The sequence below is a fragment of the Physella acuta genome, unplaced genomic scaffold (genome assembly GCF_028476545.2).
Source record: "Physella acuta isolate Inbredline_101_S28 unplaced genomic scaffold, ASM2847654v3 ptg000059l, whole genome shotgun sequence".
NCBI lineage: Eukaryota > Metazoa > Mollusca > Gastropoda > Physidae > Physella > Physella acuta.
In genome coordinates, this window is record NW_026731579.1 from 109,569 (window position 1) to 132,761 (window position 23,193).

The 23,193-nt window shown below is 39.3% G+C and overlaps 1 protein-coding gene across 1 annotated transcript in view; it reads left to right on the forward strand.

Annotated features, from left to right (window-relative positions):
* LOC131948475 (VWFA and cache domain-containing protein 1) overlaps positions 1–23,193 on the forward strand; it is a 36,365-nt gene that overhangs the window by 10,405 nt on the left and 2,767 nt on the right. Inside the window, exons 5-29 of the mRNA XM_059310080.1 lie at positions 3,080–3,236; positions 10,301–10,445; positions 10,570–10,705; positions 10,827–10,904; positions 11,068–11,205; positions 11,351–11,451; positions 12,363–12,495; positions 12,636–12,806; positions 13,070–13,193; positions 13,580–13,685; positions 13,793–13,871; positions 14,557–14,646; positions 14,845–14,987; positions 15,171–15,268; positions 15,353–15,436; positions 15,543–15,653; positions 16,632–16,754; positions 17,141–17,240; positions 17,494–17,592; positions 17,726–17,791; positions 18,153–18,239; positions 19,285–19,400; positions 19,856–19,972; positions 20,060–20,205; positions 21,313–21,546. Of these exons, the coding sequence (XP_059166063.1) occupies positions 3,080–3,236; positions 10,301–10,445; positions 10,570–10,705; positions 10,827–10,904; positions 11,068–11,205; positions 11,351–11,451; positions 12,363–12,495; positions 12,636–12,806; positions 13,070–13,193; positions 13,580–13,685; positions 13,793–13,871; positions 14,557–14,646; positions 14,845–14,987; positions 15,171–15,268; positions 15,353–15,436; positions 15,543–15,653; positions 16,632–16,754; positions 17,141–17,240; positions 17,494–17,592; positions 17,726–17,791; positions 18,153–18,239; positions 19,285–19,400; positions 19,856–19,972; positions 20,060–20,205; positions 21,313–21,546 (2,982 nt within the window). The remainder of the gene's footprint in view (positions 1–3,079; positions 3,237–10,300; positions 10,446–10,569; positions 10,706–10,826; positions 10,905–11,067; positions 11,206–11,350; positions 11,452–12,362; positions 12,496–12,635; positions 12,807–13,069; positions 13,194–13,579; positions 13,686–13,792; positions 13,872–14,556; positions 14,647–14,844; positions 14,988–15,170; positions 15,269–15,352; positions 15,437–15,542; positions 15,654–16,631; positions 16,755–17,140; positions 17,241–17,493; positions 17,593–17,725; positions 17,792–18,152; positions 18,240–19,284; positions 19,401–19,855; positions 19,973–20,059; positions 20,206–21,312; positions 21,547–23,193) is intronic.

Consider the following 23,193-nt stretch of genomic DNA (forward strand, 5'->3'; position numbering starts at 1 on the left):
AAAACTACGAATTTAGCCCACAGTAAAACGAAGTTAGCCCACAGTAAAACGAAGTTAGCCCACAGTAAAACGAAGTTAGCCCACAGTAAAACGAAGTTAGCCCACAGTAAAACGAAGTTAGCCCACAGTAAAACTAGCCCACAGTAAAGCTAGCCCACAGTTAAACAGCTGAGAGTAAAACTTAGCCGCCAATCAAGCCAGGCCACACTAAATACCAGTAGCAGCGGCGGGGTGTGTGAGTCAGTTATCTAAAGGTACCTTACTACCATCGTTTGCCGCTTAGCCTTTTGAAATGTATACGTCCCGATGACCCCACCACCACCACCCCCACGCCCAGTGTGGACTGTATTGAAGAGATTATCACTGGCTTGAGAAAACAGCCGAGGGGTGCTCTCGTTACCAAAGTGTAGCTCCTTGGTGTAGCCAAGCTGCATAGCTGGGCCCCGTGTAGAGCCGTCTGTACAAACAGCACCTTCCTTGATGCTTGTTTGTAGGGATCTCGGGGCTTACGCGGGGCAAACAATCCCGTTATCTCCCTGCTAGCGGCCACTAGCCTGCCTGGCCGAGACGGGCAGGTTTGGGTGTCTGCTGGTCAGATGCTTGCTACTGGGGGTTGATACTTCAAACAGTAGACTCCACCATGTCGGTAGGCAAGGGGGGGGGGGGGAGGATTTTTCTTGTCTGCTGGTAACTTGGTAGACAAAATCGAGCACTAACGACGTAAAGTCTGCCACTGTAAGACTAGCGATAGAGCACTATGGACGTAAAGTCTACCCATGTAAGACTAGCGATAGAGCACTATGGACGTAAAGTCTACCACTGTAAGCCATAGAGCACTATGGACGTAAAGTCTACCCCTGTAAGACTAGCGATAGAGCACTATGGACGTAAAGTCTACCAGTGTAGACTAGCCATAGAGCACTATGGACGTAAAGTCTACCAGTGTAGACTAGCCATAGAGCACTATGGACGTAAAGTCTACCACTGTAAGCCATAGAGCACTATGGACGTAAAGTCTGCCACTGTAAGACTAGCCATAGAGCACTATAGACGTAAAGTCTACCAGTGTAGACTAGCCATAGAGCACTATGGACGTAAAGTCTACCCCTGTAAGACTAGCGATAGAGCACTATGGACGTAAAGGTTACCACTGTAAGCCATAGAGCACTATGGACGTAAAGTCTACCACTGTAAGCCATAGAGCACTATGGACGTAAAGTCTACCCCAGTAAGACTAGCGATAGAGCACTATGGACGTAAAGTTTACCACTGTAAGCCATAGAGCACTATGGACGTAAAGTCTACCCCTGTAAGACTAGCCATAGAGCACTAAGGACGTAAAGTCTACCACAGTAAGACTAGCCATAGAGCACTAAGGACGTAAAGTCTACCCCTGTAAGACTAGCCATAGAGCACTAAGGACGTAAAGTCTACCACTGTAAGACTAGCCATAGAGCACTAAGGACGTAAAGTCTACCCCTGTAAGACTAGCCATAGAGCACTATGGACGTAAAATCTACCACTGTAAGACTAGCCATAGAGCACTAAGGACGTAAAGTCTACCACTGTAAGACTAGCCATAGAGCACTATGGAGCTACAGTAGCCGGGACGGGTTGACAAAATGGCAAGCTTTAATCTCCGCGCTGTTATCACTTTATAGTTCACACGAGACGGATCAATGTGGAGCTACCCCTGGTCGTCTCCCCCTCCCACCCCACTCCCTATCTGTAGCCGCTGTTCACACTAACTTGAGATAGTCTCTTTCATCTCGTCTACTATCTGTAGAACCAACACTTGAGCATATCTCTAAAAACAGAAACAAACCCACTACTGATCACATATATAGCAGTACAAGTGTATGTTGGCCAATGGATGCGATCGGTAGATAATTTTTTTTTACTTATTTACCCACTTGTGTGGAGCTACATCACTAGCGGGACGGTGGTAGATTCAGCCATGGGCTGTAGAAACACCCAATGCACTTGGTTTGTCGATACATGCCTCGAACGTGGCTGAAATGTGAATACTTTGTTTGAAGCCATAATGTAGATTATACAGAGTTAGTTTTTCTATTCAGCTCGCGCCCCAGGAGGTTCAATACAAATGTTTCTCACGAATACAGATGTAAGAGCTTGGATTACATTGACGCACCCCCCCCCCCCTCCCCAGTTTGTCTGTCCCGCTAGCTAATTCAGCTGGAGAGTGTTTGGATCAAAGGCTCGCTCTGAACCAACCGTCATAAAGGCAGATCGTACTGCAGTATGCACGGGTTGGTCGGCTCAAACCCTGGCCTGTACAGTTGAAACAACTACCCGTGCAGTTGAGCACCCTCGAGAGTGCTTCCCACCCACGGGGGTTCTTCCATCCAGCCACTGATTAAGTTTTCTGACTTGATAAAGGCACGGCCCACATAGCAGCCGACTAGGTCCAGTCTTTGAGCAAGTACCGGTACAAATAGCGCTCACCCTTTGAACGGTGTAGCCTATCTGGCGGAGTGTCTTTTTGTGTGGAAACATCTTAGCGCTCACCTACCGCTGAGCCCTCTCTTATGCTTTATCCATTTCCCCTTTCATCCTCTTTGATAAATTCACGCTAACTTCAAAGAATGCAATTAAAGCTGGGCGAGGGGCGGGCAGAGGTATGGCTTTACCTGTTGTGTGCTCAAACATCAAGTAGTGGGATCAATGTTTCACACATACACACCCCACATGCAAGTGATACACACCCCACACACAACTAATACACACCCCACACACAACTAATACACACCCCACACACAAGTAATACACACACAACTATTACACCCCCCACAAGTAATAAACACCCCCCCCCACAAGTAACAGCCCCAACTAATACAACCCCACAAATAACACCCCCACAACTAATACACCCCCACACACAACAAATACACACCCCACAAGCTATCTAGCCATGGCTTTCTTCTCTCTAAATTAAAAAAATTTTTACCTTTTCCATCTTTGTTCTTTATTAATTCATTAATTTTGTCATATCTCAGTGTGACTGTAAACTCATACACCTTTTGTTCTTTTTAATTTGACTGAAAATTCGTTGTTTCAGTTTGGCGCAGCAATGTCCAGTACTTCCCTAGCTTAAAATGGCAATATTTTATCAGCATGGAGGGACTACACAATGAATATCCAGCCAATAGCTTTAGCAATATGTGTGATACATCAGGACCTAAGGATTGCAATAATATTCATGATACTAGGCACAGGTAAGCTGGTCATTGTATTCAATCATTCTATAAGGCACATGTAAGCTGCCCATCATATTCATGATACAAAGTACATGTAAGTTGGCCATTACATTCATGATACAATTCACATGTAAGCTGCCCATTAAATTAATGATACAAGGCACATGTAAGCTGCCCATTACATTCATGATACAAGGCACATGTAAGCTGCCCATTAAATTAATGATACAAGGCACATGTAAGCTGCCCATTACATTCATGATACAATTCACATGTAAGCTGGCCATTACATTCATGATACAAGGCACATGTAAGCTGGCCATTACATTAATGATACAATGCAGATGTAAGCTGGCCATTACATTCATGATACAAGGCAGATGTAAGCTTGCCATTACCTTCATGATACAAGGCACATGTAAGTTGGCCATTACCTTCATGATACAAGGCACATGTAAGTTGGCCATTACATTCATGATACAATGCATATGTAAGCTACCCAAATACATCCATGATACAATGCAGGTGCAGGCTGGTGATATCATGACCATTCATTGTACAGGTCTTGAAGGCAGACCTTAACACTGAGTTTTCTTCCCAGTCTATTTTATTGTACACATGGCTCTTTGGTATTCCATACTCTGTTACACCCGCTCCCAACACTAGGCACCTTTATTTTCTAGTCTTTTAACATAGGAGTCTTTCCTATTTCATTCCCATTTAGTTAATGCCTTTTTGAATTGTGTATTTTCTATGTGGTTTTGTAATGAAAACGTGTCAATTATGGCAGAGATAACCACACAAATAAAAGTATTGGATAAGAGAAGGCAGAATCAGTGGGAGTAACAGAATGTGAGGGTGGCAGCGAGGGAATGGCTGAATGTGAGGGTAACTGTGGGGGGGGGGGATGGCTGAATGTGAGGGTAACTGTAAGGGAATGGCTGAATGTGATGGTGGCAGTGAGAGAGTGGCTGATAGTGAGGGTAGCTGTGGGGGGAATGGCTGAATGTGAGGGTAATAGTGAGGGAATGGCTTAATGTGATGGTGGCAGTGAGGGAATGGCTTAATGTGAGGGTAATAGTGAGGGAATGGCTGAATGTGAGGGTAATAGTGAGGGAATGGCTTAATGTGAGGGTAACTGTTAAGCAATAACGGGGTGGGGAGTAGGCCTACGGATGAAATAAATGGACAGTTAGTGAATTTGTGAATGATTGTATCAAGGGGTAATCTTACGATAGTTGGTGTGGCGGGTTTTGTAATTTATGATTGTAAGTTGTCCTCTACTAGATTGGGTGGTGGGGTTTTGTAATTTATGATTGTAAGTTGTCCTCTGCTAGATTGGGTGGTGGGGTTTTGTAATTTATGATTGTAAGTTGTCCTCTGCTAGATTGGGTGGCGGGTTTTGTAATTTATGATTGTAAGTTGTCCTCTACTAGATTGGGTGGTGGGGTTTTGTAATTTATGATTGTAAGTTGTCCTCTACTAGATTGGGTGGTGGGGTTTGGTAATTTATGATTGTAAGTTGTCCTCTACTAGTTGGTGTGGCGGGTCTTGTAATTTATGATTGTAAGTTGTCCTCTACTAGTTGGTGTGGCGGGTTTTGTAATTTATGATTGTAAGTTATCTTCTGCTAGATTGGGTGGCGGGTTTTGTAATTTATGATTGTAAGTTGTCCTCTACTAGTTGGTGTGGCGGGTTTTGTAATTTATGATTGTAATTGTAAGTTATCCTCTGCTAGATTGGGTGGCGGGTCTTGTAATTTATGATTGTAAGTTGTCCTCTACTAGTTGGTGTGGCGGGTTTTGTAATTTATGATTGTAATTGTAAGTTATCCTCTGCTAGATTGGGTGGCGGGTCTTGTAATTTATGATTGTAAGTTGTCCTCTGCTAGTTGATGTGGCGGGTTTTGTAATTTATGATTGTAAGTTGTCCTCTACTAGTTGATGTGCCGGGTTTTGTAATTTATGATTGTAAGTTGTCCTCTGCTAGTTGGTGAGGTGGGTTTTGTAATTTATGATTGTAAGTTGTCCTCTACTAGTTGGTGTGGTGGGTTTTGTAATTTATGATTGTAAGTTGTCCTGCGCTGGTTGGTGTGGCGTGTCTGGCACGGTGTAGGGAGGGGGGGGGGGGGGCGGCCTGTTGTATTCTCGTGTTTGTGCTAGCACGAGGCAACAAGAGATCTGAATGGGAACCCTCCTGCTGCTACGGAAAATTGACTCAGGCCTCCTGCTCTTGATTGACCTGGATTCTGGTCATTCCCTCCCGCTTCTCGCTTTATCATACGCTGGGCTGATAGCTCCAAGTTTTATGTTGCTTTAGAGGTTTGGTGGCTGTGTGAGTGGTGTTAAAATATGGTGTCTGTGTGGGTGGTGTTAAAATATGGTGTCTGTGTGAGTGGTGTTAAAATATGGTGTCTGTGTGGGTGGTGTTAAAACATGGTGGCTGTGTGAGTGGTGTTAAAATATGGTGTCTGTGTGGGTGGTGTTAAAATATGGTGTCTGTGTGGGTGGTGTTAAAATATGGTGTCTGTGTGGGTGGTGTTAAAACATGGTGGCTGTGTGAGTGGTGTTAAAACATGGTGTCTGTGTGGGTGGTGTTAAAATATGGTGTCTGTAAGGGTGGTGTTAAAACATGGTGTCTATCTGGGTGGTGTTAAAATATGGTGTCGTAATGGTGTTAAAGTTTGGTGTTTGACAATGGCTTAGTATCAGTGACGGTTAGTTTATATATGAAGTAGCTACCACCAGCATAGATCCAAGCATTGTTTGCCCGAGTTGTACGCAAATCTAAACAAAAACTAAAGGTGAATTGGACTGGAAGCACGTCAGTTTACACGGCAGTGCAATCACAGCGGTAGCGACTGTAGTCACACCATGTTGACGGTAGCAAATGTAGCCATAAAATGTGAGCGCTAGCTAATGTAGCTGTACATCTGAAGATGAAATGTCTAGCAGCTGCTCTGGTGAGCCGAATGGATGAAAGGATACTGCCTTCCTTGAGTCTAGCAAGCACAACATCACTTAACACTAACGCGCCGTTTGAGGTGCGCTCAGCGACTCAAGGGAAGGAAGGATGAAAGGGAACTTCTGTTTTATCATTTTCTCCATTCTTTTATGCTCTTTTTTTTCCTCTCTCCCCTATCATTACTTTCCAAACCGTTTGGTTTGGCTGTAGAAAAGAGAGTTTTCATGTGGGTTCTAGTCTTATACAACCCTGCCCACCCACTCCCTTTACAGTTTTATTGACGCGCACACAAGTACAAACTGCCCCCCCCCCCCCCTCCCGACATAGCACGGATTAAACTTTTTCTAAAGTCAGTCTGTGTTTACAGATTACTCCTGCTACCTCCCCAGCCCCCCCTTTCCCACTCTCGCTAAGGAGTTTGATCCCCTCTTCAAAGGTTTTATTTATTTTATCCTAGTTTTGTGGGCTTTTTAATGCAGAAACCAATTTCTTTGTAAAACAAGCCGGGCTAATGTTAGCGGGCTGTTTCCTCTTGTGTCTTTTGATATCTGCTTGTGTTGATCAAACGGAGCCGTTTTCTGCGGCTCTTCTCCTGGCTCCTAACATAATTCAGCAGGCCCATCGCTGGACTCATTCATGTAGTCGACTTATATCAGCGGATGTAGACCTTATGGGCTAGTTTTATCCCACTCTCAACTCTACACGAAGGGGATCATTATGTAGCCGCTGATATACTTTACATGGAGCCACTGTTTATATACTACATGGGGCCACTGATGATATACTTTACATGGAGCCACTGATGATATACTTTACATGGAGCCGCTGATATACTTTACATGCTGTTTATAATCTCCACATATTCTACTAGATCTAGCCTGTTTTCAAACCCCAGTTTAGTTCGACCAACGAATCGAAAATAGAAATCTTTCCGTTTACATTGTTTACCTCCCCCCCCCCTTCCACCCCTATTCTTTCTCTCTTCGTTGGTGGACATTTTTTTTTATAGAGTACTGGAAATGTTTAAGTGAAGACCCGCCCATTCCCTTTGTAAAACCTGACTTAGTCTAGCGTTAGTTCTTTTGTTTCACGTTGGTGAGCAAGGTACAATTGACTTGCCCGCTTTCTACGTGTTGACGAAAGTAGAGTGACTCCCCTCTAACCCATTTCAACGTTATGGAAAGCATTTCACATGTAAATAATCTCTTTCAAATGTTGTGCTACTGCCGTAATCTCCTAGAAATAATTGCCATTATGTAAATACTGAGCCGGCCGCGAACTGGTGTAAGCCAAGCGATCCAAGCCGCGCTTGTTTTGATCATGTCGTGGATCAGACTGTACATTTACCAACTTGAAGTGAAGAGAAGAAAAGGTCAGGCAAGTGATCCACGGACCTAAAAGGCAACTTGTAACATAGATCAGTCGTGTCCCGGCGTTGTTTAATCTCGAATCTGTACAGGCAGAAAACGAGGCATCAAAGAGGGCGAAGAAAATGTGATTTATTAAGCCCCACAATTCATCTCTTTGTTTTCTCAAGTCGCCACTTTCAACTTCAAAAGAATACATTTCTTATCGCTCTTATGGGGAAACTCATTTCAGATCGCCTGCCTACGCTGTTCACTACTTTTTTTTTTAATTATAAAAACTAGCATTTGATAGTAAGAGGGAGAAAAAAAAATTCTGTAGTGTAAACTTTCAACCTGCTTGTATAAGGAAGGGTGTTAGTAGTTCTCTTGTAGTCTATACTCTCTATTAAAAGTGGCTTGAACTTATCTTGTAGCAGTGTGTATTATTACTCTACACCTTCCATGTGCCCCCCTCCCCCACTGAAGCAGTGCACTATTACTGTACACTTTTTATGTACTACCCCACTTCAATAGGGGTATTAATACTCAACACCTACCATGTGCCTCCCAAACTTTACTGTATACCTTCTGTGTGCTACCACACACTTTATTACTGTACACCATCCATGTCATGTGTATCCCCCCTCCCCCCAGTAGAACGGTGAACTATAACTCCTCCCCCCCCCCCACCCCCCACCCTAGTACATGTGGTGCTCCTACAGGTCTAGAGGCCAGACCATGGCTGGCAAATCAATAGTTGAAACAGTGAGAATGTCTTTGATGTTGGGCCATGTACAGCACAGCTTTGTGCTAGAGTGGGCAGGGAAGGTGGGGAACACAGCACTAACTTGCCTAGCTTTGTTTTACATTGGCTAGTCTTCTGTATCAACCTGCATTTAGAAATATGATTGGCTGGTTTTTAGTACTATACCTGTATCATATAAGTCCAGTTATCTTTAGAAATTTGACTGGTTGCAGCAGTTAGTAACCAAAATCTTATCCTTACAAACAACAGAGTTTTGTTTTTAAAGTTAATTTTAAAATGAACAGAGAAGTTGAGCACTTTTACTACTTAGTGAAACATTATTTCAACTAGTTGTATTTAAAAATGGTATATTTGGACTGTCAGTATATAAAGATTTGTAAGAATTTAGAAATAAAACATAAAGAAGCTTTCTCTAAAATGTAATTTAGCATACCTGTAAGCAGGAATGTAATTACATCTGGATTGTTTATTTCTCCTTTGTTATGAGAATTTGTTTTTGATGAACAGCATGCATTCATTTTCTTGAACAACAAACTTAATTGTATATCTAACAAAAATATCAAAACTGTCCTTTGGTTTTTTTCCAGTGTTTATCAATTATTTGTGTTGAATGTGTTATTATAATAAATGACATAAATTGCTAATTCTGTGTCTTGGTGCAAGGGTTTGTGTCCCAGTAATACTTTTCTTTCATCTCTCCCCTACCCTCCCGTACCCCTCTCCCCACCCATCTCCTGTAACATGCTAATAGAAGTCTGGCAAGAAAAAAGCAAGCAATAAAACAATGTGCATTTTGATGTGTGAATAGAAAAACTCTAGCACACATCAAAGCCAGCCAGTAGAAAGATGATTAATAGCATTCATGGCCCACCTGCACAAACATTTTTATCACCAGCACAAAAAACTCTGCTAGAGAGAAACATCAAAGAGAACTTTTACATCGAATTATTTATTTTGTGTATCAATCTTATACTGACAGATGGATCACCTTGAAAAAATAAACCAATATGGGCATTTATATTTAGCTTTTTTACTAATGGTAGTATGGAAGTGAAAGTTTAATTCTACCCCAGTACTATATATGTTCAGATTACAAAACATGTTATAAAAAAAAACACTAGATCTAGTTATCTTCCAGTTGAGATTATCATGGGGACATGTTTATTTTGTTTTCAATGAATTTTATTTAAGGTCATTTTCAAGGCATTTTCTTTAAAGATAGGCTAGATTTGTAAAATTTTTGAAGATCAGATTTTGAGTATCAGTTGAGTACATGATTAAAGTCAGGCATGTGAACTTGATCAGATTTTGAGTATCAGTTGAGTACATGATTAAAGTCAGGCATGTGAACTTGATCAGATTTTAAGTATCAGTTGAGTACATGATTAAAGTCAGGCACGTGAACTTGATCAGATTTTGAGTATCAGTTGAGTACATGATTAAAGTCAAACATGTGAACTTGATCAGATTTTGAGTATCAGTTATTTAGTACATGATTAAAGTCAGGCATGTGAACTTGATCAGATTTTGAGTATCAGTTATTGAGTACATGATTAAAGTCAGGCATGTGAACTTGATCAGATTTTGAGTATCAGTTATTGAGTACATGATTAAAGTCAGGCATGTGAACTTGATCAGATTTTGAGTATCAGTTGAGTACATGATTAAAGTCAGCCATGTGAACTCATATTTTGAGTATTAGTTGAGTACATGATTAAAGTCAGGCATGTGAACTCAGATTTTGAGTATTAGTTGAGTACATGATTAAAGTCAGGCATGTGAACTTGATCAGATTTTGAGTATCAGTTGAGTACATGATTAAAGTCAGGCATGTGAACTTGATCAGATTTTGAGTATCAGTTGAGTACATGATTAAAGTCAGGCATGTGAACTCATATTTTGAGTATTAGTTGAGTACATGATTAAAGTCAGGCATGTGAACTCAGATTTTGAGTATCAGTTGAGTACATGATTAAAGTCAGGCATGTGAACTTTATCCTCCACAGAGATGTGTTCCTCCGAACCATACAGCCCCAGAGAAAGTATGTTGTAATCCTCATGGATCATGGTATTTCTATGAGCCCAACTCAACTTACCACAGCTAAGGCAATCACGAAGCACCTGATTGCATCTTTTTCTGACAATGACAGGGTAAGCTTTACAATTAAATCACTTGTGTAGAGCTCTAAACAAGTTGCATGATGAGAATCTGTATCCCCTAACACAGGCAAGTGATATTTGTAATGACAACTCTTGTTCTCATCTCACCCTTTAGATTGGAGTGATAGGACTGACCAACAAGCCCCTGTATCCCAGATCTGACCCCTGTCTTCCACACACCATGGTACCTGCCACCTTTGAGACCAGATTTTATTTTAGTAAATTCATTGACAATCTGGAGAAGGTTGAAAGTAAGTCATTTCTTTTCTTATTTTACAGGTTTACTTTAATATTTGGGCTTAGATTAATTTAACTCTTTCACGCCACTATTCTAGGCACACATGTTTAAGACAACCGTTCTTTTCTTTTCAGCAACAACAAACCATACTCTTGGATTTTTGAGGGCATTTGAGATGATAGAGAATTTAATGATAGAGAACTCCATTTCAGGTTAGTCATAAACTGTACTTGCGAGACAGTTGTTTGAGTATTTGTATTAAGCAACACCAGCTGCTAAATTAAAAACACAGCATCATGAAATAAGATGTACCAAGCTTACAAAGTGTGTAGGATGGTCAGTGATTGAAGAATTTTTTCTCTCTCCCTATGTTAGACAATGCCATGATCCTGTATGTGAGCAGGGGACTGCTGTCCTCACTGACAGAAGCCAGAGAGGTCATGGAAGTGGTAGCCATACATAATGCTAAAACTGGGCACAAAGTTATCATCAACACCTACGCTGTCATTGATGGTAGGCTCTTAAACAATATATTCTTTTACAATGAACTCTTTATAATCTAGCTGAGTTAAGGGTAAAGATATTCAAAATGAATAGAATTATTCAATTAAAACTAACCTTGATCTACTTTAATAAGCTTTGTACTTTCTATTTGCAGATGGTAAGACCATAATGTATGAGAAGAGTTTCTTGAAAGATGTGGCCTATCAGCACTTTGCTAAATATGATGTCCAATATCGCCTCAAAACTCCTGTCATTGTAAGTATGATTGTCAGAAATAGCTATTTTTATCAACAAACTACATCATAGCGAGAACAATTTTCTTTTCTTTCAATCTCTGAACAATGGTTAAGTGATGTTTACTGTGCAGATGTGTTGATACTTGATGTGTTGATACTTGATGTGTTGATACTTGATGTGTTGATACTTGATGTGTTGATACTTGATGTGTTGATACTTGATGTGTTGATACTTGATGTGTTGATACTTGATGTGTTGATACTTGATGTGTTGATACTTGATGTGTTGATACTTGATGTGTTGATACTTGATGTGTTGATACTTGATGTGTTGATACTTGATGTGTTGATACTTGATGTGTTGATACTTGATGTGTTGATACTTGATATGTTGATACTTGATGTGTTGATACTTGATGTGTTGATACTTGATGTGTTGATACTTGATGTGTTGATACTTGATGTGTTGATACCTGATGTGTTGATACTTGATGTGTTGATACTTGATGTGTTGATACTTGATGTGTTGATACTTGATGTGTTGATACTTGATGTGTTGATACTTGATGTGTTGATACTTGATGTGTTGATACTTGATGTGTTGATACTTGATGTGTTGATACTTGATGTGTTGATACTTGATGTGTTGATACTTGATGTGTTGATACTTGATGTGTTGATACTTGATGTGTTGATACTTGATGTGTTGATACTTGATGTGTTGATACTTGATGTGTTGATACTTGATGTGTTGATACTTGATGTGTTGATACTTGATGTGTTGATACTTGATGTGTTGATACTTGATGTGTTGATACTTGATGTGTTGATACTTGATGTGTTGATACTTGATGTGTTGATACTTGATGTGTTGATACCTGATGTGTTGATGCTTGATGTGTTTGTATCAGTTGTAACCTATGTCCCCAGCGTGGCATCATGATGGCCATCAACTCCACACAAGACCTGAGTTCCAGTGTGGGCAGGTTCTACCTGCCACTCAACCGTACAGCAGAGGATGATCCTGTCTTCTCCCTGCCTTACATTGATGAGGCTGACAGAGGTAAGTCCAACTACCCTTCAATTGGTAATGTTATGATAGTTCATGTTTACCAACTCTACCATTCTTGTATTACCTTGTTACCAACTCTATCATTGTTGTACTCCCCAACAAACATTTGTACCAATCAACCTACCTTTCAGCCCTAACGATGAGCCTAAGCCAACCGTGTGTGCACACTTTACCTGACAAACCAGACCTGCATCACCTGATTGGACTGGTGGGCGTAGATCTACACATGGAGGATGTGGCTCAGGATATCACCTACTACAGCCATTCTGATAGCTCATATGCTTTCATTGTCACTTCACAGGGTAATAAATCACTTTCTCAATCTCATCATCACTTTGTTTTTTAAACAGATGTAAGTTCTACAAAATGTTTTTAAATAGATCTAAGTTGTGCGGAATATGTTTTTTAATAGAAATAAGTTGTACGGAATACAAAGGTTGGACTGTTTATTAAAACCTTTGCTGCTTCTGTCCATCAAATTCTTTGGTCCATATAACTAAATTTTTGTGAATCATTTTGCTAAAGTTTGAAATGTTCAAAATTGTTGTCATTGTTTATTTTACAGGCTACACCATCATGCACCCATCCTTTCAGCGACCACTTCGGACACGGGTTCAACCAATGCACACAGATATCCGACATTTTGAGCAGCATTCTGGATTTTTAGAAATCAGACAAGCAATACTGAGGTTAGTTCACAGCCAGTTTATTTTTTTGTTCAACCAGTTCTATGGACCACTTGTTGGTGTTGTTCTGTCTAGGTAGACAGGAGATAAACTCTGAATAGTCAAACTTGGGTTCAGGCTATACTTTACTTGATGGTAGAATCTACCTAACAATAACAGTTTGTTTACAAGTGAATTTAGTCTTAATAAATGTGCCAGTTAAAATATTATTATTTACAAAAGATAAAACATGAAATTGTAAAGAATGTCCTGAGAATATTGTGACCCTTTATCTGATGTTATTGTGTCCCTCTAACTTGTGTTATTGTGACCTCTGTTTGATATTATTTTTGTGTCCCTTTATCTGCTGTTATTGTGACCCTTTATCTGATGTTATTGTGTCCCTCTAGTGAAGATGATGGAAACATCAGCCTTGTCCTGCGTATCACCAATCAGACAGGGATAGATGGCCAATCATTCCTTGTGGAGCATACAGCTAGATATGTATGGAAGAAGGTAGGTTTTCTTTTATACCTTTTATATGTATGGAGATGTTGATCAACAAACAGTATTACAGTGTTCACCATAAGGCCCTAGAATAATCTTTGTATCTTTTCCATCAGGTGGAGGCAGTACCATTCATTGTTGTTATCAAGTCCTATTATGAGAAAAAGGAGCAGAAACAGCTAAAAAATGTTTTAAGTAAGTTATTGTAGGATATTAATTTAAGTGTGGTGCATCTGGTTTAAATGGTGTTAATATTCTCATGAACTAGACTTGTGAATGTTGATCTAATGTAGAACTCATGTAATTACAGCAGTAAGTTGTGAATGTTGATCTAATGTAAAACCCATGTAATTACAGCAGTAAGTTGTGAATGTTGATCTAATGTAAAACCCATGTAATTACAGCAGTAAGTTGTGAATGTTGATCTAATGTAAAACCCATGTAATTACAGCAGTAAGTTGTGAATGTTGATCTAATGTAAAACCCATGTAATTACAGCAGTAAGTTGTGAATGTTGATCTAATGTAAAACCCATGTAATTACAGCAGTAAGTTGTGAATGTTGATCTAATGTAAAACCCATGTAATTACAGCAGTAAGTTGTGAATGTTGATCTAATGTAAAACCCATGTAATTACAGCAGTAAGTTGTGAATGTTGATCTAATGTAAAACCCATGTAATTACAGCAGTAAGTTGTGAATGTTGATCTAATGTAAAACCCATGTAATTACAGCAGTAAGTTGTGAATGTTGATCTAATGTAAAACCCATGTAATTACAGCAGTAAGTTGTGAATGTTGATCTAATGTAAAACCCATGTAATTACAGCAGTAAGTTGCGAATGTTGATCTAATGTAAAACCCACATGACTATTTCTCCAGTGCACAACCAACCTGAGCTGGTGTACCACAGGCTGGACCTGTTCCCCAATGGCAAGATGTGCTACCATCTCAAGCAGCTGTCTACACCAGGTAACTCTTGCTTCATGTAGGACTCACTCACCGAATAAAACCACACAAACGCTTACATTAAATCATATTTACTCTGACACACTTCTACTTTGTTATCAATATGAATTTTTTTTTTTACAATTTCAAAGTTTCAATTAGAGATGGAAAATTGCTGTTGTTATATAAGTTCTGAACTAATGAATTTCTCCCATAATACAGAGATGAACACAGTATTTCTGTCAGCCAATAGCTTCATCAACCCATTTGAACATCTGAGTGAGGAAGAAACTAAGAGGACCATTCAAAGCTACATAGCATATCTCAAGGATGACACCAGGCTTATCACCAACCCAGGACTTAAGGTACATTCATGCCTTCTTCACTGGCTCATTCTTTTTTTCTACATGAGTACAATCTACTGTCATACTTAACTTTTGATGATACCCTTTACTCGTATTATTTTTTATATCTTTTTTAAAGATTTTCATGTGTTTAGGACCAATGATGTTTAACTGATTGTATGTTTCACTTGTTCGTCTTACTAGTCCCAAGTACGTAACGACGTAGCTGCAACAGGACGTATCAGCGAGGACTGGCTGAGAAGATTCAAGGCTAGTGACCTCAATGACTACATTGTCCGAAGGTAATCCCACCCACATACATGTCCAGAGTACTTTGGTTAAAAAGAAATGAGTGGCGTTTTTCTAACTCTTTTGTTATTATCCAGGTATGTCAGCACACCCAGTGGTGTCCTGCGAACATTTCCTGGCACTCTGCTAGACAAGATGTTTGATCCCACCAAAAGAGAATGGTAAGGCAATCCTTTTATTATATTTTTTATGTCTTGTACAATCTGATGTAACAATGTTCTAATGGTAGTAGATCTAGCATTGACTTGCTTTGTTTTTGTCTTTTAGGTACACAAGAGCAATGGAGCATCCAGGTCATGTGACTTTGTCAGCTCCGTACTTAGATATAGGTGGTGCTGGCTACATTGTCACCATTAGTCACACCATATTTGAAGGAAAGTAAGTACTCACATGAACAGCACCTTTTACATTATGTAAACATTAGCATGCAAGGTTATCATTATCATACTTGTAATGTGTGAGATAGTACAGCAACACAAGCTGTAGTGTTGATGACACCTGTAGGTTGTAATTGTAGTCTGTAACTTGTGAGATCACTATAGTCTGTTGACTCACCATACTTACCATCCCCTATAGACCAGCATCTTTACACAGTCCCCTGTTGACTTACTTAATTCAAGCTTTAACCATGAGCCTACTTACCATCCCCTATAGACCAGCATCATTACACAGTCCCCTGTTGACTTACTTAATTCAAGCTTTAACCATGAGCCTACTTACCATCCCCTATAGACCAGCATCATTACACAGTCCCCTGTTGACTTACTTAATTCAAGCTTTAACCATGAGCCTACTTACCATCCCCTATAGACCAGCATCATTACACAGTCCCCTGTTGACTTACTTAATTCAAGCTTTAACCATGAGCCTACTTACCATCCCCTATAGACCAGCATCATTACACAGTCCCCTGTTGACTTACTTAATTCAAGCTTTAACCATGAGCCTACTTACCACCCCCTATAGACCAGCATCATTACACAGTCCCCTATTGACTTACTTAATTCAAGCTTTAACCATGAGCCTACTTACCATCCCCTATAGACCAGCATCTTTACACAGTCCCCTGTTGACTTACTTAATTCAAGCTTTAACCATGAGCCTACTTACCATCCCCTATAGACCAGCATCATTACACAGTCCCCTGTTGACTTACTTAATTCAAGCTTTAACCATGAGCCTACTTACCATCCCCTATAGACCAGCATCATTACACAGTCCCCTATTGACTTACTTAATTCAAGCTTTAACCATGAGCCTACTTACCATCCCCTATAGACCAGCATCTTTACACAGTCCCCTATTGACTTACTTAATTCAAGCTTTAACCATGAGCCTACTTACCATCCCCTATAGACCAGCATCTTTACACAGTCCCCTGGATAAAGTTGTGGCTGTCATGGGTATGGACATCACCCTGGGCTACTTCCACAAGCTGCTGGCTGCCAACATCAAGCCTTGTGAGACCAAGGGGGTCAGGTCAGTCTAATATCTGTCAGACTGGGAGTGAGGGGGGGGGGGGTCAGGTCAGTCTAATATCTGTCATACTGGGGGGGGGGGTCAGGTTCATCTATGTTGGACCAAGTGGGTCAAGTAAGTATTTGTCAAGCTAGGGGGGGGGTGTCAGGCCAGTCTAATACATGTCAGGGTGGGAGGAGGGGTGGAAGAGAGGTCAGGTTGGACAAAGGGGTACATCAGACCTAGGTGGGGGGGGTGACGTCAGTCTAATGTTTGTGAAACCAATGTCAGTCTGTCAGCTTGTTGAGTCTAATATCTGTCCTGTCTGTATTTGAGTTGAATGACAGCTGTGTTACAGTTCCCTATGACCAGAGTCTAAAAATGCTAACATGAGATTTCCCACCCAGGTGTTTCCTAATGGATGACAAGGGATACCTCATCGCCCACCCAGGACTGATAGACCCCACAGGGAAGGGACCAGCAGAGCAGCGACACATCACACACCTGGTGGGTGCATTCACTAACTAGATGTGTTGATTAATTAACATCTAATGGAAACTTGTGGCTAACTTTCTCATAAGATGTGCTATTTTAATAAGAACTAATGGAGACTTGTAGCTAACTTTCTCACAAGATGTGCTATTTCAATAAGAACTAATGGAGACTTGTAGCTAAGGCATAACTTTCTCACAAGATGTGCTATTTCAATAAGAACTAATGGAGACTTCTATCTAAGGTGTGTTCATCTCTTTCTATACAGGAACCTTTGGTTGCTAATGACATCCTCAACCATCGTGGCTTTGTACAGAAGAAGTTGTGTAACAGATACAATGATCGTACAGTGCAGAGATACTTCACAGTAAGCTCTTGACTATACACTTACTATAGACTTCACTTGGTTTTAATCAGATCTATACATGTGTTTAAAAAATTACTAATATAAAATTATAGAGTAAGTAATATTAATTGTTTGTTTAATGACAATATTTCAGTTCAATACAAGCTTCATTGGGGTATTGACCAACCTGGTGCATGGGGAGCAGTGTGCTAGGTATCAGGTAAGTTTTATAGATGTCTTGTGTACCTGGGCTAGTGTAGCTTTGTTGTTAACTTATGGGGAGCAGTGTGCTAGGTATCAGGTAAGTTTTATAGATGCCTTGTGTACCTGGGCTAGTGTAGCTGTGTTAGTAACTTATGGGGAGCAGTGTGTTAGGTATCAGGTAAGTTTTAAGGATGCCTTGTGTACCTGGGTTAGTAGCTTTGGTGGTAACTTATTGGGGCTGCAGTGATACAGATACAGTTTTGATTACTAAATACAGCTCTGTTTTTCGTTGTTTTATGAAAAAAAATGTTTGTTCTAAGATTTTGATGTAGTGTTACCTGCCCTGTGTCTGACGCCCACACAAATGATTATTTCAGATCACCCACATCCCTGGTACCAACGCATTCCTGGGTCTTGTCAACCACACCTGCGACACAGCTACAGCCTTTTGTCCCTGCAGCATGGTAGGCTTTTTCTCCTTCTTTAGTCAGTCTCAACACTTTACATATACAATGGTAGGCTTTTTCTCCTTCTTTAGTCAGCCTCAACACTTCACATATACAATGGTAGGCTTTTGTCTTCTTAAGTCAGTCTCAACACTTTACATATACAATGGTAGGCTTTTTCTCCTTCTTTAGTCAGTCTCAACACTTCACATATACAATGGTAGGCTTTTTCTTCTTCTTTAGTCAGTCTCAACACTTCACATATACAATGGTAGGCTTTTGTCTTCTTCTTTAGTCAGTCTCAACACTTCACATATACAATGGTAGGCTTTTTCTCCTTCTTTAGTCAGTCTCAACACTTCACATATATAATGGTAGGCTTTTGTCTTCTTCTTTAGTCAGTCTCAACACTTCACATATACAATGGTAGGCTTTTGTCTTCTTTAGTCAGTCTCAACATTAGTCAGTCTCAACACTTCACATATACAATGGTAGGCTTTTGTCTTCTTTAGTCAGTCTCAACATTAGTCAGTCTCAACACTTCACATATACAATGGTAGGCTTTTGTCTTCTTTAGTCAGTCTCAACATTAGTCAGTCTCAACACTTCACATATACAATGGTAGGCTTTTGTCTTCTTTAGTCAGTCTCAACATTAGTCAGTCTCAACACTTCACATATACAATGGTAGGCTTTTGTCTTCTTTAGTCAGTCTCAACATTAGTCAGTCTCAACACTTCACATATACAATGGTAGGCTTTTGTCTTCTTTAGTCAGTCTCAACATTAGTCAGTGTCAACACTTCACATATACAATGGTAGGCTTTTGTCTTCTTTAGTCAGTCTCAACATTAGTCAGTCTCAACACTTCACATATACAATGGTAGGCTTTTGTCTTCTTTAGTCAGTCTCAACACTTCACATATACAATGGTAGGCTTTTTTTTCTTCTCTAGTCAGTCTCAACATTAGTCATTGTCAACATTAGTCAGTGTCAACTTTTCACATATACAAGATTTTTCATTATTCTCCTGTAACCATAATGTGAACAAAAATGTTTTGACAGTATGATCGCCTCTGTTTGAACTGCAAGCGTATGGAGCAGACAGAGTGTGAGTGTCCATGTGAGTGTCCTCTAGAGATGGACTTCTGCAGTGGTCATTTGTTAGACAGTGATGACAAGTAAGTCTCTCCCACTAGACGGTCTGATTCTATTGATTGTCAACTTGTTGTAATGTAGAGCTATTTCTCAAATACACTTACATGCAAAATATAGTTACATTTATTATACACTAATGAAATATTTACGGCCATTTGATACTGGGTAGAGAAATTTTTTTATTTCACTTTTAAAATTTCTGTGAAATTTGAAAAAAAAAAATTTTAAATAACCTTTTTGTGGGTTACATCCCTTCAACGTCACAATATTATTTGACTTAATCTAAATATTTATTGGAACCTACAGAATATTTTAAAAATTAAACTTGATAAAAATTAAAAAAATGAAAATCTAAAACACCAAATTTAAAAATGAAATGTGATCAATCTATAACACCAATTTAAAAAATGAAATGTGATACAACCAAAATATCAAGTTTAAAAATGAAATGTGATGAAACCAATGTTGTAACTCCCAGAAACCCCAGCTGTCCCCATGACCCTGAGAGAGAAAAACTGGCGCTGTCTGAAGCTGTGTTCAAACAGGAGCTGGAGCAATGCTTCAAGCCTCAGTGTGAGAAGAGGAAAAACAAATTGTAAGTCAACATCTTTAGCTCAATCTAGACGTTGGTTACATCATGTAATTAAGTTAAACCTTGACTTGTATTTGTTGCTTGTTGTAGAGATTGTATGGGTGTCATGGATTGTCAGTGGTGTCAAGTACAGAAAGATGGCAAAACACCTTTAGAGACACCATTCTGCTCATCACAGAGGATCTGTTTTGGTGGAGTTGTAGGGGCCCACTCCCCTTATGGGGATGAAATAAGTGGTAAGATTTCTTTTGGTGGAGTTGTAGGGGCCCACTCCCCTTATGGGGATGAAATAAGTGGTAAGATTTCTTTTGGTTTAATGTAGGGGCCCACTCTCCTTATGGGGATGAAATAAGTGGTAAGATTTCTTTTGGTGGAGTTGTAGGGGCCCACTCCCCTTATGGGGATGAAATAAGTGGTAAGATTTCTTTTGGTTTAATGTAGGGGCCCACTCCCCTTATGGGGATGAAATAAGTGGTAAGATTTCTTTTGGTGAATAACTGGCTCTTTCGGTAGTTTGTGTAAGCAAGTATTCAACTTTACTCCCCTCACCTGTTATAAATTTCATCTCAAGTAAACTTAACTCACCTGACATGTAAACTTTAGCCACCTCACCTTTTGTGTTAACTTTACTCAACTCACCTGTAATTGATTTCATCTCATGTAAACTTTAGCCACCTCACCTTTTGTGTTAACTTTACTCCCCTCCCCTCACCTTTTGTGTTAACTTTACTCCCCTCCCCTCACCTTTTGTGTTAACTTTACTCCCCTCCCCTCACCTTTTGTGTTAACTTTACTCCCCTCCCCTCACCTTTTGTGTTAACTTTACTCCCCTCCCCTCACCTTTTGTGTTAACTTTACTCCCCTCCCCTCACCTTTTGTGTTAACTTTACTCCCCTCCCCTCACCTTTTGTGTTAACTTTACTCCCCTCCCCTCACCTTTTGTGTTAACTTTACTCCCCTCCCCTCACCTTTTGTGTTAACTTTACTCCCCTCCCCTCACCTTTTGTGTTAACTTTACTCCCCTCCCCTCACCTTTTGTGTTAACTTTACTCCCCTCCCCTCACCTTTTGTGTTAACTTTACTCCCCTCCCCTCACCTTTTGTGTTAACTTTACTCCCCTCCCCTCACCTTTTGTGTTAACTTTACTCCCCTCCCCTCACCTTTTGTGTTAACTTTACTCCCCTCCCCTCACCTTTTGTGTTAACTTTACTCCCCTCCCCTCACCTTTTGTGTTAACTTTACTCCCCTCCCCTCACCTTTTGTGTTAACTTTACTCCCCTCCCCTCACCTTTTGTATTAACTTTACTCCCCTCCCCTCACCTGACTTAAACTTAACATTGCAGCTGATGTAGAGAGTATAGAGCAGGCCGGTGTAAAAAGTACCCCAGTAGGGCCAGTGGCTGGAGGAATTATGGGATGTTTTCTGCTGCTAGCCCTGGGGGTGTACTGCTACCGGCACCACGTGCACCGCCACAGCCATCACTACATCAGCACCCTCCCAGACACCACCAACAGGATCTCCCATTACTACAATGATGAGGATCAGGAGGCCGCAGAGGACCTCAGTGCTGGAGAATGTGAGTCCATCTCAGGGACACTTGTCAAGTTTTTTGTTTTCTTAAGTCACTATTTATTTGAGTGGATACTTTTCAAGTTTTTAGTTTTCTTAAGTCACTATTTATTTGAGTGGACACTTGTCAACTTTTTAGTTTTCTTAAGTCACTATTTATTTGAGTGGACACTTTTCAAGTTTTTAGTTTTCTTAAGTCACTATTTATTTGAGTGGACACTTGTCAAGTTTTTTGTTTTTTCTTAAGTCACTATTTATTTGAGTGGACACTTTTCAAGTTTTTAGTTTTCTTAAGTCACTATTTATTTGAGTGGACACTTGTCAAGTTTTTTGTTTTTTCTTAAGTCACTATTTATTTGAGTGGATACTTTTCAAGTTTTTAGATTTCTTAAGTCACTATTTATTTGAGTGGATACTTTTCAACTCAAATTTTTTAGTTTTCTTAAGTCACTATTTATTTGAGTGGATACTTTTCAAGTTTTTTGTTTTCTTAAGTCACTATTTATTTGAGTGGATACTTTTCAACTCAAATTTTTTAGTTTTCTTAAGTCACTATTTATTTGAGTGGATACTTTTCAACTCAAATTTTTTAGTTTTCTTAAGTCACTATTTATTTGAGTGGACACTTTTCAACTCAAGTTTTTAGTTTTCTTAAGTCACTATTTATTTGAGTGGATACTTTTCAAGTTTTTAGTTTTCTTAAGTCACTATTTATTTGAGTGGATACTTTTCAACTGAAGTTTTTAGTTTTCTTAAGTGAAAGTCACTATTTATTTGAGTGGATACTTTTCAACTGAAGTTTTTAGTTTTCTTAAGTGAAAGTCACTATTTATTTGAGTGGACACTTTTCAACTCAAGTTTTTAGTTTTCTTAAGTCACTATTTATTTGAGTGGACACTTTTCAAGTTTTTAGTTTTCTTAAGTCACTATTTATTTGAGTGGATACTTTTCAAGTTTTTTGTTTTCTTAAGTCACTATTTATTTGAGTGGATACTTTTCAACTGAAGTTTTTAGTTTTCTTAAGTGAAAGTCACTATTTATTTGAGTGGATACTTTTCAACTGAAGTTTTTAGTTTTCTTAAGTGAAAGTCACTATTTATTTGAGTGGACACTTTTCAACTCAAGTTTTTAGTTTTCTTAAGTCACTATTTATTTGAGTGGACACTTTTCAAGTTTTTAGTTTTCTTAAGTCACTATTTATTTGAGTGGATACTTTTCAAGTTTTTTGTTTTCTTAAGTCACTATTTATTTGAGTGGATACTTTTCAAGTTTTTTGTTTTCTTAAGTCACTATTTATTTGAGTGGATACTTTTCAAGTTTTTTGTTTTCTTAAGTCACTATTTATTTGAGTGGATACTTTTCAAGTTTTTTGTTTTCTTAAGTCACTATTTATTTGAGTGGATACTTTTCAAGTTTTTTGTTTTCTTAAGTCACTATTTATTTGAGTGGATACTTTTCAAGTTTTTTGTTTTCTTAAGTCACTATTTATTTGAGTGGATACTTTTCAAGTTCTTTGTTTTCTTAAGTCACTATTTATTTGAGTGGATACTTTTCAAGTTTTTTGTTTTCTTAAGTCACTATTTATTTGAGTGGACACTTTTCAACTCAAGTTTTTAGTTTTCTTAAGTCACTATTTATTTGAGTGGACACTTTT